We start from the raw sequence: 20,333 nt of genomic DNA on the forward strand, positions 1-20,333 counted from the left end.
GAAAATGGGTTGCAGGTCAGAAAAAAGAATGTGAAAGGAAGGCAAACAGGAATAAAAAAGGAACCTGAACTTTTGCTGGCTAAACCAAATTTCAAACATACACATAACCTATAGACACATAAAAATGTGTTTATACATCAGAATGGAGAATGTGAGTTCTGCTGTTTATCTTGAAGAAGAACAACAGCAGCAGTGCAGGTTTGTCCACTCTTCAGCACCAGCAGATGTGGTCACCATTAATAATTTGGCAGAAATGAGGTACAAGGAGATGACCCTCACAGCCCACGGACATACAGAAGTCTCCTGCCTTGAAAACAATCAAAAATCAGACTGGAAATGCTCAGAAATACAAAACCAGTGGTCCTGGGAAAAATAAAATAAGTCACAGGTATATTTCACTTTATTTATTTGTTCTTCATTTTGATAGCACATCTCAAATTACACTTGGTAATGAGATCTTACAAATCTTTCCCCTGCTCTGGGACAAAAAGCAAAAACCTCATGCATAAGGTATTGAATGCATTCACATCAAGTATGTTGTATGTTGGGCTTTTGAACATCATAAATATGAGAACATTAAACCAGCTGGTTTTAGATTTTAACAGTATCATTGTTACAGATCATAGCAGCTTAAAAGGTTTAACTCAAGTTTACCTGCTTCCAATATTTTTATTTTTAAAAGTTTCTACTACAGTTTGATAAGAGATTAAAAAACATAGAGGCCCAAATACTACAAAATAATGTTTTAAAGATGAAGTATTTCTATTTAGTTTTTAAGTGTTAAAACTCACAATGGCCTTTCTGCTTTGACTGGGAATGCAGTTCTGAAATAACTTAGATGAAGGTTAGAAAATTCAACTTACTTGTGATTTTTATGCATCATAAAACCTCTTGAAAGAGGTCTGGGCTTCCAGAAATGTTGAACACCCATCCTTTAAGAGGTCCTCAGCTAGAGAGACAAAATCTCCATCTATTCCTGCAAATATTAGCCAAAATACTGGGGACTCACTAATATAGTTCTCAGGTCTATGAAAGCAGGATAAGAATGACTATAGATTCTGTTATGCAAGTTGATTTTGCCTTTTTTTTTTTAAAGCTGTCATCTGAATGCTTCAATAGCCATCAGGAACAAGATATTTTTGCAGTACAGGGATTGAGTCTAATTGTAGAAAGGGAAGAAAAGCTAAAGCTACCTACAAAAGCCAAGATCATGATAAGAAAACAAATTAATTGAAAGTCTTCTCTGAAAAGACTCTACCATGCACAGGCAAAATATTGCTACAAACGCTTGCTCTGATCCTACATCGTGCCCTAAACTGCCTTGTGAAATAACCAAGGTGCAAGATGCACTCAAGGAAACCCTTTGGGATATACGAAAACAGAGGAACAAGTCCAGGTGTTGTAACATGGATTAATCTTAATCCCTTGCTTCCAAGCATCTGCTCTCTGTAACCTTGAGTCAGTTCCTAGGAACTTGTAGCAACACAGCTGGAAACAATCCTAAACTTTCAATCTGGGGCATGGGGACTGTGTTCAAAGGAGACCAAAGCACAGGAGGAGGAAAGCTGGGCTGGGACTCACACTCAGTTCAAGCTTTACACTGAATTTGATCAGTGTCATGTCTTTTCAGAGCTGGAACTCAGACCTCTTTTTTTCCCTGTTGTAGGATGCCTCAGGTATCTCTGCAGCTCTCAGGTATTAAACCACATGGCTGCAAGGTCAAAGTAGTCCAGATGCTTTGAGAGAAGTAGTTAATAGTGTGCATCACATCCACGTGGTGCTGAGATCTCGGCCATCGCACCAGGCCGCTGACGGCTTTGTAAACACGTTCACTCCAGTTATAAACTTATTTCTTGTGCCAAGACTTCAGTGTGCTTCTTCAGTGCATGAAGGAAATTTACAACCGACTCCATGAATATATGTATATATGTGTATATATATATATTCCAGCTCTCCCTTTCATTTCAGTTAAAAAAAAAAACCAGCAGCAATTATATTTTAGATTCGTTAACAGGTATTTATAACTTAGCTATAAACAAATGCTGAGCTAAAGTTTTGCAGAAAGCTCTCAGGAAAACGAATTATTATAAGATTTTTAGGAATATTAACCATTTTCTTCCAGTACCACAGTTTTACTATGATATATAATCATAGTATATTATACTAATGACAGTGAGTAGATATAAATTCTATCTTTTCTGACATGGGTTTACTCTTTAAGCAGGAAATACAAGAAGAAGCCTGTTGTAACTCAGTATAATGATTTTTTTTTTACTGTTTTAGTCATAGTTTAAGGTCAGGTAAATGTAGCTGTCTCCATCTAAAGGCAAAGGACTCTGGGGCAGATTAGTAACTTGTCTTTTGAATGGATAGGACTTTGGTTGCTGTCTGTTTAAAGCATACAGTCTATGAAGTTGTGTTTATGGGGAAAAGGAGGAAAGGGTTTAAATCCAGACAAAAAGTTTGAATTCCTCTGCAGTGTTAATTGGGTTTCTTGATCAAAATTTATTCTTATTCAGATTGTCACCTGGTTGCTCTAATTCCACCAAGTCTTTGGAAATGCTAAATGGGAGAAGAATCTGGGCCACTGTTGAAAAAGCTTTGCCTTGTGATCTCCCTGTGAACTATGCTGGGAATGAGTTTTGGCCTGCATGACTGAGCTGACATCCAGGCCTTGTCTCGTTAATGGTTTTTCTTAATACACACAACCACGTTAACAACCTGGTGTTTCCAGGAAGCAGTGATTCAGCAAAGCCATTCTCCTATTTAATTTAAATCCCAGTGAAAGGGAACGGCTCTGTATGTATTTTAAATGTCAGAAGGCAGTTTGATCTACCAGAACCTGATGGGGTTTTTTTGAAGAACATTTCAGAATCCTGCTATAAGGAATGATTTAATGAAATTGCCTTTGTCATGCTCTCCAAGGGTTAAGAAGCCTCACCTTAGTGTTCCTGACAGGAACCAGGACAGAGGGAAGCAAACTGCTCAGCAGGACCCAAGCCCAGCAGCATCCCTGATGTGGGACAGGCTGCTCTGAGCCAGCTCTTGGAAAAGGATGCAAAGTCAAAAGCCATGGGAGCTGCTGAGTGCCTGCAGTCACATTCATATCCGTGTGCTTCGCCCATGCCTGAGAATTCAGCTTCACAGCTCCATTGTGAGGTAGGAAATTTCTGCCTCCCTTGCAGAAGTGGGGTGTAAGGAGATGACCTTGCTCTCCTGGGACCCACAGGAAGTCTGTGGTAGAGCTGAGGATAAATTTAATCTCCCACTCTGTTCTCTGTGCCTACAGGCTTTTGACACCACCTTCACTTCTGCAAGCTGTGAGCAGCCTGGGCAATAGACAGTCACAAAGTGGTTTCTCTCCCCTGTCCTGCCTGTCTGAACTTTACAGACTGGCTCAAACTGCACAGATTTGCTGCCCAGTAGTGAGATCACCTTACCTAGAGCAGTCTACAACGCAGACAAAGCTCAGCTGCAAAGCTCAGAATTAAATCTTTTGTATAGATTGGAGCCCACTTGTATTCGCTTGCTTTCCTCCTTTCATGAAGCAGGAAATACAATAAAAACTACAAACATAAAAGAAAAGTCAATGAACAAAAACTTCTACTATTAATTACAAACATTAGTGCAAACCACACAGCAGACTATTTGTAGTAAGGTCAGTATTTTCTGTACAGAGGTCGTACAGCTGAAGCTTTAAACACAGGTGAAGTCACATTCTTTAGCCAAATAATTAGTCAGCTTCGAAGGTCACTCACACAGGAAACCTGGATTCTGCTACTACACATACTATTTTATCTTACCTATTTGTGTGTATGCTATCATACTTTTAATTGAAAATATATTTAGTCCTTTACCTTTTAACAATACATTTATTAAAAGGTGGTAAAGACCAAATTCCAAAGCCAAATAACAGGCTTGGCTAAGAGATGCATCTAGCATTGTTTTAACTGTCTAGAAGAGCTTTTTCAAAAAATATTTTTAAAAATTTAAATGAGCTGTTTGTCTATGGCAAAAAGCCAAAACCTAAACCCATGCTTATCATTCAAATTCATGGCCCTGCTGCCCAAGCTTCTCACTGTGACATCAGATGCTCAACACTGCTGTAAAACAAGATCACGTTTTTTACATATTTAGAAGTAGGCGTAGATGTTAGGATTTATCTCACATCACTTCAAAGCCAGGGCCTTTGTACCTAATTAAGAGTCAAAGCTTTAAAGTTGCAGCCAGGTAAGAATCCTGCAGGAATCCTGATCTCCCTGCTCAACACATGTATATGTTTGGCAATAGACATCTGGGAGAAAGTGGAAAAAAGATTGGTTTGAAAAAAAATACTTCTCAAAATTCCTTATGGGCAACGCCAACAGAGCTAGAAAATGCCGCAGTTAGTGGTCTGCAGCCGAACAGTGAAGTCAGAATTCAGAAAAGTGCACTTTTGGATTGTTTGCTCTTCCGCCAGAACAGACACTGCAGCCACCCCCCGAACCCTGCGCCTTCCGGCGGGGCCCTCCCTTCACAGGTTCTCATCCAGCCACTTGATGTAGCTGTTCCTGGTCTGCACGCCGGCCGAGAAATCCGTGGGCCACACGGTGAAGATCATGCAGCCGTGGAAGCAGTCGTGGAAGTGGTCGAGGGTGACGGGCACGCCGGCGCGCTCCAGGCGCGTGGCGTACATGGCGCCGTCGTCGCGCAGCACGTCGTTCTCGCAGGTCAGCACGTAGGTGCGCGGCTGCCGCGCCAGCGTCGCGTCGTCCGCCAGCAGCGGCACCGCCCGCACGTCCAGCAGCGCCGGCAGCCGCTCCACGATGGCTGCTGTACCCGTGGTCTGCACCACGGGCTTGTAGTTCTTCTTGAAGGAGGGAGGCAGAAGGGACGTCCAGTTGAGGCGCGCGCGGAAGGAGAGAGCCCGGCCCACGTTGAGCGCGGTGTGGTTGTTGATGAGCAGCTCGTGAGCCAAGTCGTAGTTGCCGTTGATGTAGTCGATCCAGTAGTTGATCATGACGTAGCGAGGGAGCACGGGCATGTTCATGTTCTGCTGGTAGGAAGGTGTGTTGAAGTCAAAGGCCTGGAGGACTGGATAAATCAAGGCCTGCAGTTTCGGTCTGACAGTCAAATCCTCATCTTTGCTAAGCTGTGCAAAAAACACAGGACAGCATTAAGATTATGAAGAAGATAAATACATACATCAATGTGGAACTTTAGAAAAACAAACTTCCATTGCACAGTTTTAGAGTGAATTCTGCTCTTATACAGGTAATGTGGCTGTTTTGCCTGAAGTATTAGCAGCCTGATCTTTTTCTCCTCTCATAAGGTGGCCATTCAGGCAGATCCAGCATCCCGTTCCCAACAGAAATCAGTGACATCAGTTCATTGAAGAGAGTAAGAAGACAAAAAACATGTAAAGTGGCATTTCTCTAACACAGTGTCCAGCTGAACAAGTGGCAACAGCAGGATTTCCTGAATCAAAGGAGCCACTCTTGCTTTTAAGAGCTTTCCATGGATTTTTCTTCCATGAATTGATCTAATTGGTTTTTTTTCAGCCAATGCAGATAGCTGACATCCACAATTTCTTCTAGCAAAGGCTCACCTGTGCACCTCCCTGTGTCTGACTTGACCTGTATTTGATTCGAGTCTCTCAATTACAAATTTGGTGCTCCCGACTGCCTTACTGGAAGAGTCAGCAAACTCTTTGTTTCATCTCCTACACAAGATATCCAGTGCCCTATCGTGTCTCATCTGGTTTAAAAACAATTATGCATCAGGAAATTGAATTAGGAATGCTCTTTTGAAAATGTGGTAGTATCATGTTTATCAGTCCTCAATACTGAAGCTTTTTTTGTAATCGTCTCTTATTAATTTTTCCACCCTAATTCAATATTGCAAGGTTGTCATGATAATTAGTTGTCTGGACATGGTATCTGCTTTCTTATCACTAATGGTTATGGAAATAGGAATAAGTTAGTAATAATAACATTTCATTCAACCATGAAAAATATTACTTGCCTCCAGTCTCCTTTAAACTCTTTACTAGATCAAATTCAGATTACATTTAAACTGCAGGTACACAAAAGAAATGTCCTTAAAATTGCAAAATGCTACAGGAGGACAATTTAACAGAAGAATTAAGCACCATTTACTGTATATTTTGTCCTTCATTTGTATTTGAAAGAAATAAAAGCATATTTCCAGAGACAATTATCTAAAAATAGGCAACCATATTAAGAAATTATGCCTACTTGGAAAAAGAAGGAGTTCACCAGCAAAATAGGTAACAAAAAAGTAATTTCGCTACTTGCTCTTGAACTCTGGTCCATAACAACTTGTGACTGTAAGAACACATCACAAGATTCATATAGTGACTGAATCACTTTACAGAAGAAAAATGAGCAGACTCTGGCTTTCTACCATTCTGTTTTCAGGCGTGGCACATCACCTTGTGATGGTGCAGCACAAAGACCCTGCCAGCCTCTCTGGGCTGGACTGCTGTAGTGCAATACAGAACACTCAGTGGATGTTACCTGCTGGCACACAGCAGCTGCCAAATTCCCTCCTGCACTGTCCCCAGAGATTGCAATTCGACTGGGGTCCACTGAATACTCAGCTAAGACATCAGGCTGCAGGAAATGCTTTGTTGCACGAAGAGCATCGTAGTACTGCTCGGGGAAGCACACCTCGGGCACCAGCCTGTACCTGCAAAAGGAAAGGGATGAGAAACAATTCCTACCTCTGCTTTATTGTACTGGTGTTATTGTAGCTCTCCTTTAGGATTTACAGGTGATATCAGATAACTCTTACTGGAAGTAAGTATTTCATTAGGATAAATAGTGCAGAAGAAGTAGGAGGTGTGTAATATGTATGTAAGACTTAATCTTATAATTAATGTTTTAATTTGGAAAAATTAAAATGAGCCTACTAGACATGAATAATACCAAGATAGTATAAAACGGTGCAGCACTTTCCTAGAATTTCCCAGTGGAGGATTTTCATCATTTCATTCACACCCTTGGCAAGGGAGTTTTTATACCCTGCCTGGTTTTGATCCAAATTCCCACATTAACAAGTACAAGGGTGAGTAAATCATACACACCCAACACGCTCGTGTTTGGCTGAGCCAAACACCTAAGCACTTCTGCTTCCCAAATTTTTACTGATGTCAGGAGAGAATAAACCTTGCTATCCCTCTGTGCCATGAAATGAACAATAGCCAAGAAATTCAGTAATGCCGATTTTCTCTAATGCAACAGAGTACAATAATTCCTTTCCTTTATCAAGGAGAGGAGCAGAAATACACCCATTGGGCAGGTGGGGGATGGAGGCACAGAGAGAACAAACAGTCTGCCAGAAAGAGCCAGCAGCTGAATCCCAGACGTTAAGCTTTCTCAGCTTCTAAATAATAGTGCAGGAGACATCTGCTTGTATTTACTGAACAATTTGACATCCAAGAGTTGTTACTGGGCCTTATGGTACAAAGCAAAGTTTTCAGCTTTTCAAACTACAGATTTTATACTTTCTCAGTATAGCCTAGCCAACCAAAATTCAGTTCTCTGACTCAAAACATCTTTGTAAGCTAGAGAAGTTTCATATGCAGAACAAATTTTTAACTTAAGATTACAACTTTCAAACTCCAGTTGTGACCTGCTGTCAGAAAGCAATCTTTATCTTGTACATACAGGAATCTGAGAGTGTCCTTTGGGAGCTCCTTGCAAAACAGCGTAACAATAAACTCTGCATAGATTGTGAAAGTGAGATGTGCAATTAGACCAATGAGGAATCCAATTAGACTTGCCTAATTGAATGCACACCCCTTGATTGAAAGATGTAATGAGTAAGGAGAAGAGGTAATAGTAACTCAGAGCAATAGACAGAATGATACCAGCATAAATCAGAAAAGGAATAATAAGGAACTTTTCAATATTGTGACTGCTGCTTGTCTGGAATAACCAACAGCTGCTTTTGTAGTTTTCCTTTTTTCTAATAATAAAAACCAAAACAGTAAAAAAGAATAAACCAACTCCCCCTGCAACTCTTTAAAGTACATTATAATAAGCATTAAATGAGTAACATCAACTCCATATAATTAAGTTGCAATTAGATCCCAAAGCTTGGTATGTAATGAACTGCAGGTGGGAAACTTGAGTAATTTTATCAAGTGTTTGGGTTTAAAAAAGAAAATATTGAAGTTGACAATAAAGATGGGAACAGTACCAATCAAGTTGGAGTTGTCTAGTTAATGTATTTAGCTAATCAAGAGGTTTGTTTGCCTTGGAATTGTTCAAAATGTTAAAAAAGCAGCCCTGCTTCTCTGCTGTCTGGCAGTCTTCTGCTCCTGAGGGAAGCACAAGGCTTAAAAGAGAGGACTGAACAGTGGGAGATTGCAAGAGCAGCAGGAAACTGCCAGACCTCACAGTGTATTATAAAATAATTAGAAAACCAAATGAATTTCTGATACCACTCCAATTTGTTTTCATTTTAAAAGGATAAAGGTATCAGGCTAGTAGAGAAAATTACTGTCCAAGTTACAGCCTTATAGAGAAGCCACTAGCAAAGGAGAAGCTAAAAGAACTATGTTACATATTTCTAATACCTTAAAACTACTTGATCAGTTTTAGATTACTCACTCAACAGAGACAACAACAGCGTTCAGAGATTCAGCCATGATTCTGCAGAGATTGTTGTAAAGGCTTGTTCCTGGTAGGGAAGGACATGGTGTTAGGGACATGTGATTCAATAGTCACAAAACTGTCATTAAGCCTTCTCAGAAAACATACAGCAATCACACAGATATAAGCAAAGTAAGTGATAAATGAGATCAGCCCACAGCTGCTCAAGTGCCAAATCCATACTACAGCAGAAGCAACATAATTCATCAGAATTTCAGAATCCTGCAGTCTAATGCCTTTCCTCATCTGCTTCTTGGTGACTTCAGACAAGTCATTTCACCCACCTATCACAATTTTTTCAGCTGGCCAAAATCTAAGGCACCCAGTGGTTTGGGGGCATTTACATCCAGAGAGGGTTACTGCTGTATGAGTCACTGCCTGTGGTTCATTTTATTATAGCATGCACTGCTTTAACTCAAATGAGTTGCCCTATTAATGTCAGCTGAGCTACTCATTTAAGGGAGGATTAATCACAGCTATCCTATTTATCAGAGGACTGATTATCTTTAATTTTGTTCCTTTCCAGTTACCTAATTGTTGGTTCCCAGTACTAGAAAATATACTAGAACACGAAATGTTTTCTAAAGTATCTAGTCTTAGAAATGAATATTTAATTGTATCAATTGTGTCATTAACTTCTGCACCTTGGACTCAGGGATACATCTGACAAAGCCAAGCTATAATCACCCTGACAAAGTGCAGCAATTTAATATAAAATTTTGCACAACAAGAGTCATATGCAAACTATTACAGAACAAATGATGCAGGCAGGAGGTTAACAAATATCCTTTAGGCAGGTCTAAGAAAACCCATCTCAAAGCACAATTCCTCTGTAGGAAGAGGAGTAAAATGTTTAACTGCTACAGGACAAGGAGACTGGAATTTCCAAAGGCATGTGAAGGCCACATTTGAAAGTTGTTTAGGAACCTAAATCTCACTCAAATCATGGTCTAAATGACTTGTACATCCAGAGTCCAAATGCAATCAGTACAGTCTGTGTTTTGTATCATTTTGTAAAAATCCACTGATGCTCTTTTGCTGTAGAGGAAGCTGTAGAATCAGGGCTGTATGGACTTCAGGAAGGCATGGGAACAATGGGGAAGGAAAAGGGAAAAGACTCTCCTCGGATCTGGATCTCAGAGCAGCCACAGGAGCCACAAGCCCTTTCTGTCCCAAGGCTGTTTTTCTCCTGTACAGTGTGGAAGGAATCAGTGGTTACCTTATCACTGCCTATAGCTGTACCTCACTTCCCCTGATCGTGTTTGTGGTTTCCAAGTGAATGGAGTAAACAGCATTAAATTTCCAGGTGATTATGCTAGTGGTGGTTGTAGTCCCTAAGGAACAACCCAAAGAGGAACCAACCTCTAGCTGTTTCCCTCACACTCCTCCTGCCTGTGCTCAGCAGTGTGTATTCCCAGGTAGGTGTTATTTAAGAACCAAACATTAGCAAGGCTGTGGCATGCAGTGTAGATCAGCTCAGTCTTCTGCTAATTATTCTCTGAAAATGGGGCAAACCCACATAATTTTCTCATATATAGCCACTGGAACCTGATCAACAAGAACTGACTTTTGCAAATTACCTCAGAAAGTGAGTGACTGGCCCAAGCAGCCCACCCAAGGCATCACAGAAATTTAATCAATAAGCTATTTTTTCCTCCCAGGATGTAACAAAATTAACCTTTTGGTCCTTTTACAGCTCACATGCATACAAGATATGCACTTCTGCTGTGTGTTCATGATATTTTTCTCCCTCTCTCCTTAGACTTGATCCACCAGAGTGGACACAGTCACTACTGAATTCAGGTACATCTTAGCAAAACTGCCATTCCTGGCAGGAAAAAAAGCTTTTGGATTTTCCTGCTAGGAGAAAAGCAGACTGGAATCCGTTTTAATTACTGGCAGACACCTACTTGCACTTGCCAAGGCCCAGCCTCCTCCGTGGATGTAAACAATGCTGCGCTTGAGGCTTTCATCTCCCTTGGCAGGAGGTTCAAACACTCTCACTTCCACGCCATCAAAAACAGCATCCGTGATTTTAATGTCTTCAGAGGTGACAGACTTCAGCTTGTCAAAGGTGCAAATCAAATAATTCAGAACTGTCAAGTGATGGCTGAGTCTCAGATAGTGAATCAGGTGACACTAGTGGGGGGAAAAGAAGAAAAGAAATTTCTGTTACTTCAGAGCGTATCATACGCTACCACATTGATGTGCAATACAACTGCCTTCAAAGGGCAGGTCCTATGTGATTCTTACAATATTCACTGGAAAATGAAATTTTATCACGAACCTCTCATGTTTTTAAAGCTCTATTAAAACAAAATGCTGCCCATAGAAGATTTTCTGTGGAAAAATAAAATTAAGCCATGAGCACTTCGTGGATCACAACCATGGACGAGCACTCGGATCCTGTAAAAGATGCCTTGGAAGGGGACAACCCTCATGTTCCACTAGGGGACTTATGAAGCTCCTCAGACTGATGCCAGCAGAGGGCAATACTACACAGGCAATGTTTTTTGGTGGAAAAGTTTCAAAAATGCAGATTATTTCTCTTGTTCCACTGCAAAGCCTAAGTCTTTCTACTTCCAAATTAAGAAAAGTTCCCAAGGACTGCAAAGAAATTCGGAAATAGGAATAGTCTTAAAGGAATATAATGGTGTTTTTGGCTTGTCCTGTGTTTCTCTGCTGAACTGGGAAGGATCTGAAACACTAGTCAAGAACAACAGCAGGTTAATGACACTTTTTTCCAACCCCAGAGACTCAAGTGTGTTACTTTTTTATGTGATTAAAACACTATGAAATTAAAGAATGATCTGATCCTTTTGTCTTCTTATGGTAGAAGGAGACAGATTTTATCCCCTTTAGCTATCCAGGACTTTAATTTTCATGTTTATTTTTAAAACTTTGCTCTTGACTTGATTAGAAACCTGTTTCTCTCAGTAAATGCTACTGGGATTCAAGGCACTCCTCCACTTTGAGATGGTCATGACCTGTCCCCCACACATGACCTGCTCATTATTTGTAGTGCATACCTGTTCCCATGCCCTGGATGGTGCACCAGGGGTGGCAAAAGGGCAGCCAAAGGACCACAGGGACTACAGTGTCCAGACTGACCATTTAAAAGGAAAAGTAGTGGAGCTCTTTCCCCTTTAGCTCAGAAACTGGATAACCAGCAAGGCCTTTTGTACAACATTCTCAGGCAAGGCAATGGAGTTGGGAGGTAAAATTAAGGCATATATTTAACATATGCCTGTAGGAACACTACCACTAGGAAAACTGTCAGCTGGAATTTTTTATTTTATGTTCAGGTACCAAATACTTGGAACAAGAGGTGTCCTGTTGTATAGGGCTTTTCTACACACACCCACTTTGCAGTGTGAATTCTGCCAGTCCCACTAGTGCAGTGTAACCTGCGGCAAAGAATTCAAGATGCTCACACAGAGTGAGCAGGGTCACCCAGCTACTGGTCTAAGCACATTCACCTGCTGAAGAACAGATAGTTCCCAGTTTAATCTGTACAAAATCTGCACAGACCCCCCTCCAGAATAAAAGCAAGCTTTGAAGCACTCAGCATCCTCTCTTCCAAAGAAGATCTTACAGACACAATCTCTTGTATGTATTTTTTTTTCTCAGTCCTAATTAGTTTGAATGTTAAAAATATGGAAGTATTTGCTTTCATCCAGGTTCTGTATAGGAAAGGCCCTACACAGCTCACACTGCAGACTGCTTTAGAAGAAAAGACAAGTTTGATATTTAAAAAAAAAAACAAAATCTACACCAAATACAATGGGCTGTTATGTGACCTGGGAGAGGAATCCATTTCCAAAACAAGAATTAAAAAAAATTACTTTCTTTTCTTGCTTTAACTTGTGGTAACATCACCCTGCTGAGATGGCTTGGTAGGAATCCAAATTTTAAAATGTTTGCTACTTTTTGGATGGGATATAATTTCTTCATACTACAAGTCTTTTCTCTGGGAGAAGAAACACAAATATCCACCTGGCAGGAAGAAATGCTGAATTCACAAGGCTATTTGTATCTCTGAGTTTCAGCCCATGTTTTTCTCCCACCATTACTTAAAATTCCCACAGGAAACCCCAGGACTAGTTTGAAATCTGAAGAGCAATACATCTATTAATAATCTGGCACACAAATTGTTTGGCTGCCACTGCTGTAACCACATGAAGGTCTGATCCTCTCTGTGGCCTATGGAAGTTCCCAGGGGAGGTACCCACTGGGAAGCAGTCTTAGAAATACTGCTCATGAAAAGAATGTTTTTGTAGATTTTATTTAGCCTGACTGTGCTGCAATAGGCATCTCGTTATTGTTTTCTCCCACTTTAGTTTGCATTCTCTGTAGACAAGATTACCACATGTTCCCTGGAATCAGGAATGTTTTGTTTTCAAGGCTAGTTAGTGGTATTTACCAAGAACTGTTTTGCCCTGTTCTTCAAACCACAGAGCACCCTGGCCATCTGCAGCCTACCATGCTCTTTCATGCCCATTTCTCCTAGAACAGACCACTCTTTCCAAGAATCCATAAACCTGGGAAAGATGCTTTCTACATCAGCAAAGGCAGCAGTCCTAATTATTTATCAGGCATGGGCAGTTTTTTGCCAAGTATTTATCAGATAGATTCTTTGTTAGTCAATCTGCCTAATCAGCCTATTGGCTTGTTATTTACAAGGCATCAGGATTGCACTTTTTGCTGGCAAAGAGCCAGTCTTGTCCAAAGTTCTCACAAATAAATTTTGTCTTTTCCTCTCTCTAAATATTAAAAAAAACAAAACAAAACAAAAAACCCATCTATAATATCTTAGCAGTCTATCCTAATACTCCTGGCAGAAGATGTGGTTGGCCAACTCTCCTCTAGGGGTGCCTTGCTACTCAAAGGACAGCCCTGCCCATGCTGATGCCCGTTCATCCCTGGCACCTTTCTTGTGGTGCCCCAGGAAGCCTCAGAGCATGATCTTGCTGCACCAGTTAAATACAAACCCAGCAGAGCCAGAGAAACACTAAATTTCAGTCATGTCACCACCTTACTGATACTCCAAGGCAGGAAAGAGGAGCAGGAGAAAGGATGGCACCAGCCCTTTGGGCAGCAGCTTGAATCTGGGATAAAACTGGAATTGCTCATCTCACGTGAGCAAGAATGGGTTTGATCTTTGCTGGTAGCTGTGGTTTTTACCACCCTTCCAGTTACAACCTGCAGGGGTGCTGCAGGTTATCAAATGTAACACTTCAATATATTTGGGGATTATGTGTATGTGTGGACAGGGAGAGGGAGAGGAAGAGGGAGAGGTTCTCTGGTGAAAAGGGACAGACAGTGCTGTAATACTAAAAGCTAGCAGAAAGGAAGAGAAAGCATAGGGAAAAGGGGGAAGTAAAGAGACTACAGCAAAGAAAGAGGAGATAGTATAAAAATGAAAAGCCTGTGGGCAACTGGCTGTTGCTGTGCCAGCTACAGGCATAGCACATTGCTCGCTCTGGGTCACAGCTGCAAGTTTTTCCACTACAGCAAAATCTCCTTTTCTTTTGCCAGGACATTCCCATGACTGAAATTTTAAGGTAATGCAAGGTATGCAAGGTATGCAAGCACTCCCAAGGGACTGAACTGTTCAAGACTGACACTTTCCTTCTGGTAAACTCCTTGATATGGGGTGCCAGGTACTGAAAGATTTAATTGATGTAGGAGAAATTTTTCAGTAAAAGAAGAAAGGAATCTGGGCAGAATGAACAAAGTACTGCACCAGTGAGGCACCATTGCTTCACCTTTAACCACCAATATCTGTCCCTAAATTATATGGATTCTTCTATTGGCTCTTCAGCTGATAATTTCATTAGGAAACTCACATCCCTCAAGGACTTGAATTCCATTCTCATCATGTGTTCTCTATTGCAAAAAAGTAACCCAAAAGTTTTTGTTGCAGATGTCCAGTAACCTCTAACGCTGCTCAGCACATTGGGACTCTCTGTCCTCAGACGACTTCCTGGGCTAAGCCTGGCTCTGCCCTTTAGCCAGGAATTATTGCGACAGGTCGGGTCACGCTCGCAGCGCACAAAGGCAACACCCTCCAGAGCCACCAGCTGCTGCCTCCAGTGCCCTCCCAGCCGGGCAGAGCCAAGGTCCTGCACGGACCTTTCAGGCTTGGGGGGATCAGGAACTGGGCAAACAGCTAAGGCTCTTTTTACATCCAGCACTACTTGGGACGCAGCCAATCTCACTCATGACTCAACTGAGTAATGATGCTGGAACTGCAAGGCTGAACTGTCTAAAACCCAACTTCCTACCTTAAAAGACACAGACACTATAGTCAGTTCTGGCATTGATTTGAAAAGGACACTTCTCTAAACATTAGAGGCCAAAATGCCAACACAATGTCTGTAGTCAGTAACAGATTAGTGAAAAATAAACAGCATTATTTCCACATATATCTGCATGTGGAACATACTATTTTGTGTGCATCTTGGGAAATTTACCCTGTTTAAGGGTGATTTTACAAAAAGATTTCTCAATGCAAGTGTCTTGTTACCCAATAAAGAACATGTCTTTTTAGTAACATTAGATAAGATAGTTTTCAAAGACAAGTGCTCTTAGTTTTATGAAATTCCTTTAGAATTAAAAAGAAACCAGGAAGACTGTTTTTTCAGTTTATTAATTAGAAGCAAAATCTAGATTATGTTGTTGTGTAAGGTTTTGTGCACGTACCTATTGAACCATGATGATCTGCTATTACAGCAGCATAAGCTACCTGTTCCTGCTAGCAGGACTTACAGCGTGGTTTAGTTTCTGCTCAGGTGCCAGTGCTGTGAGACCCACCTGCCATAACTAGAAACCTGTTTTACTGTACATCAATTCGAAGACTGTTCTTGCATCCAAACACATCAACAACTTACTTCACTGCCTACAACTATGACTTACATCTGTCCAGAAGTCACACACTCTGAAATATGTGGGTAGAGAGAAATAAAAATGTTAGAAAGAACTAACCCTGTTTTGTTTACTCCTGAATGTTGATATCCCATAGGTGATTTTATTCCAGTAGTGAGTGGAGAAGAAGCACAAAGGAAACACTTGGCTGATGAGAAGTTTCCTGCCATGTACATCTGCCTGCCTTCTTCCATATACATCTATCTGATGGCCTCTATGCCAACCCATCTACCCTTCCAAACCTTTGCTAACAGTTGTCCCAATTCCAAAAAAATCCCTCCTTCCTTGCTATGCACCAGAATAGCAAGTGTCTTGACAGAGGTGTTCAAAAATAACTTATTTCAAAGGACTTGAATAAACGTGTGCTGCTCTCTTTCCTCCTCTAAGGGAGAGTGGTTAGAGGAAGAAGTGAAAAATGCTTGTTATCAATACTGCTGTTACAGTAGAATTATGAAACGTTGCTCTAGACACTTCAAAATAGACATCAACTGAAAAAGTTACTATGGTTAAATCTATGGCTCAATCCCGTAATTAACTTTATGTGGCTTCCCAAATTTCATTGAAGCTGAGTTCCAATGTACCTATATATATATATATATATGTATATGTATGTATACAAGTTTTTAATTGCTAATCTCAAATTGTGTTGTATTAGTTTTATGTAAAAATGTTACCATGCCCCATTTTGAGACATGTGATGGGCAAATTACCCTTTCTTAGGTAAGTATTTTCACATCAATTCATTAATATCATTAAAGTCTCAGTTTCTCTGTTTTCTTTCCAGAGCAGCACAGGGCATTAGAGAGGGCACAGGAACAAGGCTCTGAAAAGTCATCTCAGTTTTCAGCTCCTTCAGTGGAATTTTTGTGACCTCAGAGAAGCACTCCAGCTCTTCCTACCTCTGTTCCCCCCAGTTTAAGACTTAAACTGATATTTTAGCAGTATCAGTTCCCTTTTGTAGTATGTTTTGAAACCTACTTAAAGAAACTGCCCTATAAACATTACACACCACCTGATTATACTTGGAACGTTTGTTGGAGTCTCACACTGAGCCAGGACACTGACTCAGTCCCAAGCTTGTAAAAAAATTTATAGCTACCTGGGACAAAACTCTACATGCAAATGTAAAAACCTTATCATTACTACACTGGAAGCCAGTGACAGCCCTACTGTGTTGTATTCACAGCGATTATTAATGCACTGAGCAAACAAACACATTATCCCTAACAAGAAATGGTCACAATCATCAGAGTCTTGACAAATCAATTTCAAAATAAGCAAAAGACAATTAATTTATTTGAAGCATGTGAAGTTTGTGGGGAAAAAATACATTTCAGAGATTTTAAAATTAGAAAGGTATTTCTGTTGGCTATCAGACCTATAAAGCAAAGTAATAAACAGCAAGTTAAAATACATTCAGAAGTGGGTGAAAGTTCAACAGTCTCACTGAGAGAAATGTTAAACCATTTGGCCTTGAAATAGCTGATAGACAAAGAAAGAGGAAGCTAACCTCTAGAAAAGGACATACACTTTATTTTATATATATATTTATATATACACACACAAAAGCTGCCTAACAAAGTAAATGCACAAGCTTAACTTTTACAATCCTACCTTTGATTCACAAGAGTTCCTTCCTAATGACAGCCATTTATTCCCAACTGTGCTGCCTCAGTGTTAAAAAGACTTCTGAACACTTGGAAAGCACCTTCTCTTTCTCTCCAGAAACCAATGACCCAAGGCTCACCTGTTGTGTGACTGGGGTACCTCTAACAACTCACCTCCTTCATGCTTCTGGGTAAAACTCACTTGTCCCTTTGGTTTGCAAGAGATGTTACAGAAACTGTTACTTGCTTAGTAGTTTTTCTCACTATTGAAGTTTTTATTTCTAAGGCCAGAGATGTAAACAACTAAGAAATGACCACTCTCCCCCAACAAAGTCTTCCCTGTCCCAGAGAGTGGGGCAGATGTGGGCACCTCAGCCCTGCCACCAGCCTGCTCCAGCTGGCACCCACCAGGCTTTGTCCTGCCAGCTCCTCCTGGGATTATGACCTCTAGAATATCACAAAAGAGATATTCCTCAGCCTCCAAGCTAGAGGCACCAGAATCCATCTACAACCCAACATATCACATAAACAAACTGGCTGTGTAGCTGAGGCAGCAGCAATGTACATATATATAGCCACAGTCATACCATTTTCTAAAGTTAGGTCTCCTTGAGCCAGGGGTTCTGGCCTTGATTCAGGTGTTCCTGGACAAACCATGACACTGTGTTTTGCAGGCAGCATGCTGTGTAGGCACCATGGCCCTTCTGTCCCTACTTACCAATGAATTTGGGCAAGCTGAGCACCTGCAGTTCAGTCACTTGAGTTAAAAACATGAAGCAAGTGAACGTCAGGCCATAGATTTTACTGCAGAATTTAAGCCATTGTATTGCATAATTTTCCTACCATACAGGAGGACATACAAGTGACCAGGTTTTATCTGTACAGTGAACAGGTTTTATCATTTCATCCTAGAGGCATGCTTTGATTCAGCTATACAACTGGACCTTAAGATGTCCCAGGGGATCGGATAAGCGATCCATTTAGTCCCGGCCTCTGCCTCCAAAGGTGACAACCAGAGAAGCTATTCAGGCAGAATATACAAGTTTGGTCACTGTGTGTGATCCACTGTCCTCTACCCACTACCCACCATTACTGCATTAAGAACGTAGCAGGTAATTCCCACCTAGTCAATGTATGAGCCCTCTGTCCACTAACTCATTTAATCCCTTTTTGAAGGGGTCATCATCTGCTCAAAGTACAAGCTTTTGCACATTCCAAAACAATTCAGTAAACTGAAATTAAAATCAAAACAACTTTCAATTTTCACATACGCCGGTGCCTTACATCAGTCCTATCCGTGACTGATCAGTCCTTGTGAAAGACTGGATACGGTGAGAAGAAAACAAACTTCACAGCTAAAGCCATTATCAGAAATTTTGCCATCTCTGTTCTCTTTCATGTCAGCATAAAAACACTGGCAGAAAATAAGGGAGAAATCATCAAGTGACAACTGCTTTGTGGCAAAAAGCTAGCAGAGAGTTCTATTTAGTAATAAGACTCCAAATCAAGACAGTTTAATATTTGAAAAAGCTTTATATGTCTTCTTTCCCTAAGGCACAGGGATCAGATTAAAACCCACTAATTCTTTTTTCCTGACCAAGAGCCGGCAAGTCGCACACCAGACCGAGCCGCGCGCGGTGAGGCTGTGCCGGGAGCCCCGGGCAGCGCTGGCAGCCGGCGGTTCCGAGCGGACGGACGGACACGGGCGACACCCGGGGCTGTGGCCGCGGAGCCAGCGCCTTACGCAGGGACAAGAGCCCGCTTCTCCTCCTGCATGAGGGACCGGCCGCAGCTCCGGCCCGCCGCACACGCGATGTCACCGAGCCGGGCACTCCCCGCTCGGCTCCAGCCACAAGGCAGCTCCGGGGGGCCGGGCTGTGCGGCGGCCGCTCCCGCTGCGCGGATGCCCCGGGCCGGCACCGTTATCGCGCTTCCGACCGCCTCCGGTACCGGTGCGGGGGTTGTCCGCCCGCCTCCCCAGAGCCGGGGTGCCGGGGCCGCCTTACCGTCTGCTGCACCGCCCGGAAGGTGGCATCCAGCAGCATCAGCTTCCAGGGGTCGGACACGGCGCCGGGCAGCGGCAGGTACACATAGTAGGCGGACAGGGCGGCCAGCGCCGGCAGCAGCACCCAGGCGGCCCGCATCGCCTCCTCCGCGCCGTGTGCGGCCGCCTCGCCGCGCTCCCCGCGGGGCGCGCACCGCCCCCGGGCCGGCCTCCCCCGGAGGAAGTCCCGGCGCTTCCTCCAGGGCCGCCGGCCGTGTGCCCGGCCCGAGCCGAGCCCAGAGCCCGCCCGGCGCCGCCCCACCCGGGCCCGCCCGCCCCGCGGCCGGGCGTGCTCGGCGACCGCCGCCCCGGGGTCTGCCCGGGCCGGGCGCGGGCCCCCGGGGGAAGGGGCTGTGCAGGCACACGAGGCGTGGGAAGACGGAGCTGCTCCATCGCGCTCTCGGCCAACAAAGGCATTCACATCTGCAGTGCTGCCTGCTGGCACCCCGTACCCACTGCTGACACCCCGTACCCACTGCTAACACCCCGTACCCACTCTTGACTCCCTGTACCCACTGCTAACACCCCGTGTACCCACTCCTGACACCCCGTACCCACTCTTGACTCCCTGTACCCACTGCTGACACCCCGTACCCACTCTTGACTCCCTGTACCCACTGCTGGCACCTTGTACCCATTGCTGGCACCCCATACCCACTGCTGGCATCTTGTACCCGCTGCTGGCACCCCGTACCCACTGCTGGCACCCTGTACCCATTGCTGGCACCCTGTGCCTACACCTGACCCCTGTACCCACACCCAAATGCTTTGCCCACCTCTGAGTGGTTCTGTGGGGGCTGACCTGGCAGCAGCCAGCCCGACCCACAAGCAAACCCCACCAGTTTCACGGTCATAGAATGGTTTGTGTTGCAAGGACCTTAAAGACCATCTCATTCCAAACTCCCTGCCATGGACAGGGACACCTTCCACTAGACCAAGTTACTCCAAGCCCTGTCAGAGCTGGCCTTGATTTTCATATTTAGGGTTTTAGCAGCAGCACACCTGCGTGGTGGCAGCTCTGCCAGCAGAAAGATTATTTGTTTAAGCTACGTAAAGATTGTTTGTTTAAGGTAAGGTAAGTGTAATTTTGTTTTG

General features: G+C 42.8%; 1 protein-coding gene across 1 annotated transcript; it reads right to left on the minus strand.

Annotated features, from left to right (window-relative positions):
* Window positions 1-389: 389 nt before the first annotated feature.
* On the minus strand, window positions 390-19,396 carry NCEH1 (neutral cholesterol ester hydrolase 1). Its single transcript, XM_053951956.1, has 5 exons — window positions 19,201-19,396; window positions 10,571-10,799; window positions 8,619-8,688; window positions 6,519-6,690; window positions 390-5,131 (listed from the first exon to the last, which is right to left on the minus strand). The coding sequence occupies exons 1-5, from the start codon at window positions 19,336-19,338 to the stop codon at window positions 4,514-4,516; spliced, it is 1,227 nt and encodes a 408-aa protein (XP_053807931.1). The 5' UTR covers window positions 19,339-19,396; the 3' UTR covers window positions 390-4,513.
* Window positions 19,397-20,333: the final 937 nt, after the last annotated feature.

The sequence above is a fragment of the Vidua chalybeata genome, chromosome 10 (assembly GCF_026979565.1).
Source record: "Vidua chalybeata isolate OUT-0048 chromosome 10, bVidCha1 merged haplotype, whole genome shotgun sequence".
Taxonomy (NCBI): domain Eukaryota; kingdom Metazoa; phylum Chordata; class Aves; order Passeriformes; family Viduidae; genus Vidua; species Vidua chalybeata.

Coding starts and splice junctions, on each gene's coding strand:
- NCEH1 (XM_053951956.1), bottom strand. CDS start 19,338: ATGCGGGCCGCCTGGGTGCTGCTGCCGGCGCTGGCCGCCCTGTCCGCC. Junction 8,689..10,570: donor CTGGGCCTTGGCAAGTGCAA/GTAGGTGTCTGC, acceptor CTTCCCTACCAG/GAACAAGCCTTTACAACAAT. Junction 6,691..8,618: donor GCTGTTGTTGTCTCTGTTGA/GTGAGTAATCTA, acceptor TTCCTTTTGCAG/GTACAGGCTGGTGCCCGAGG.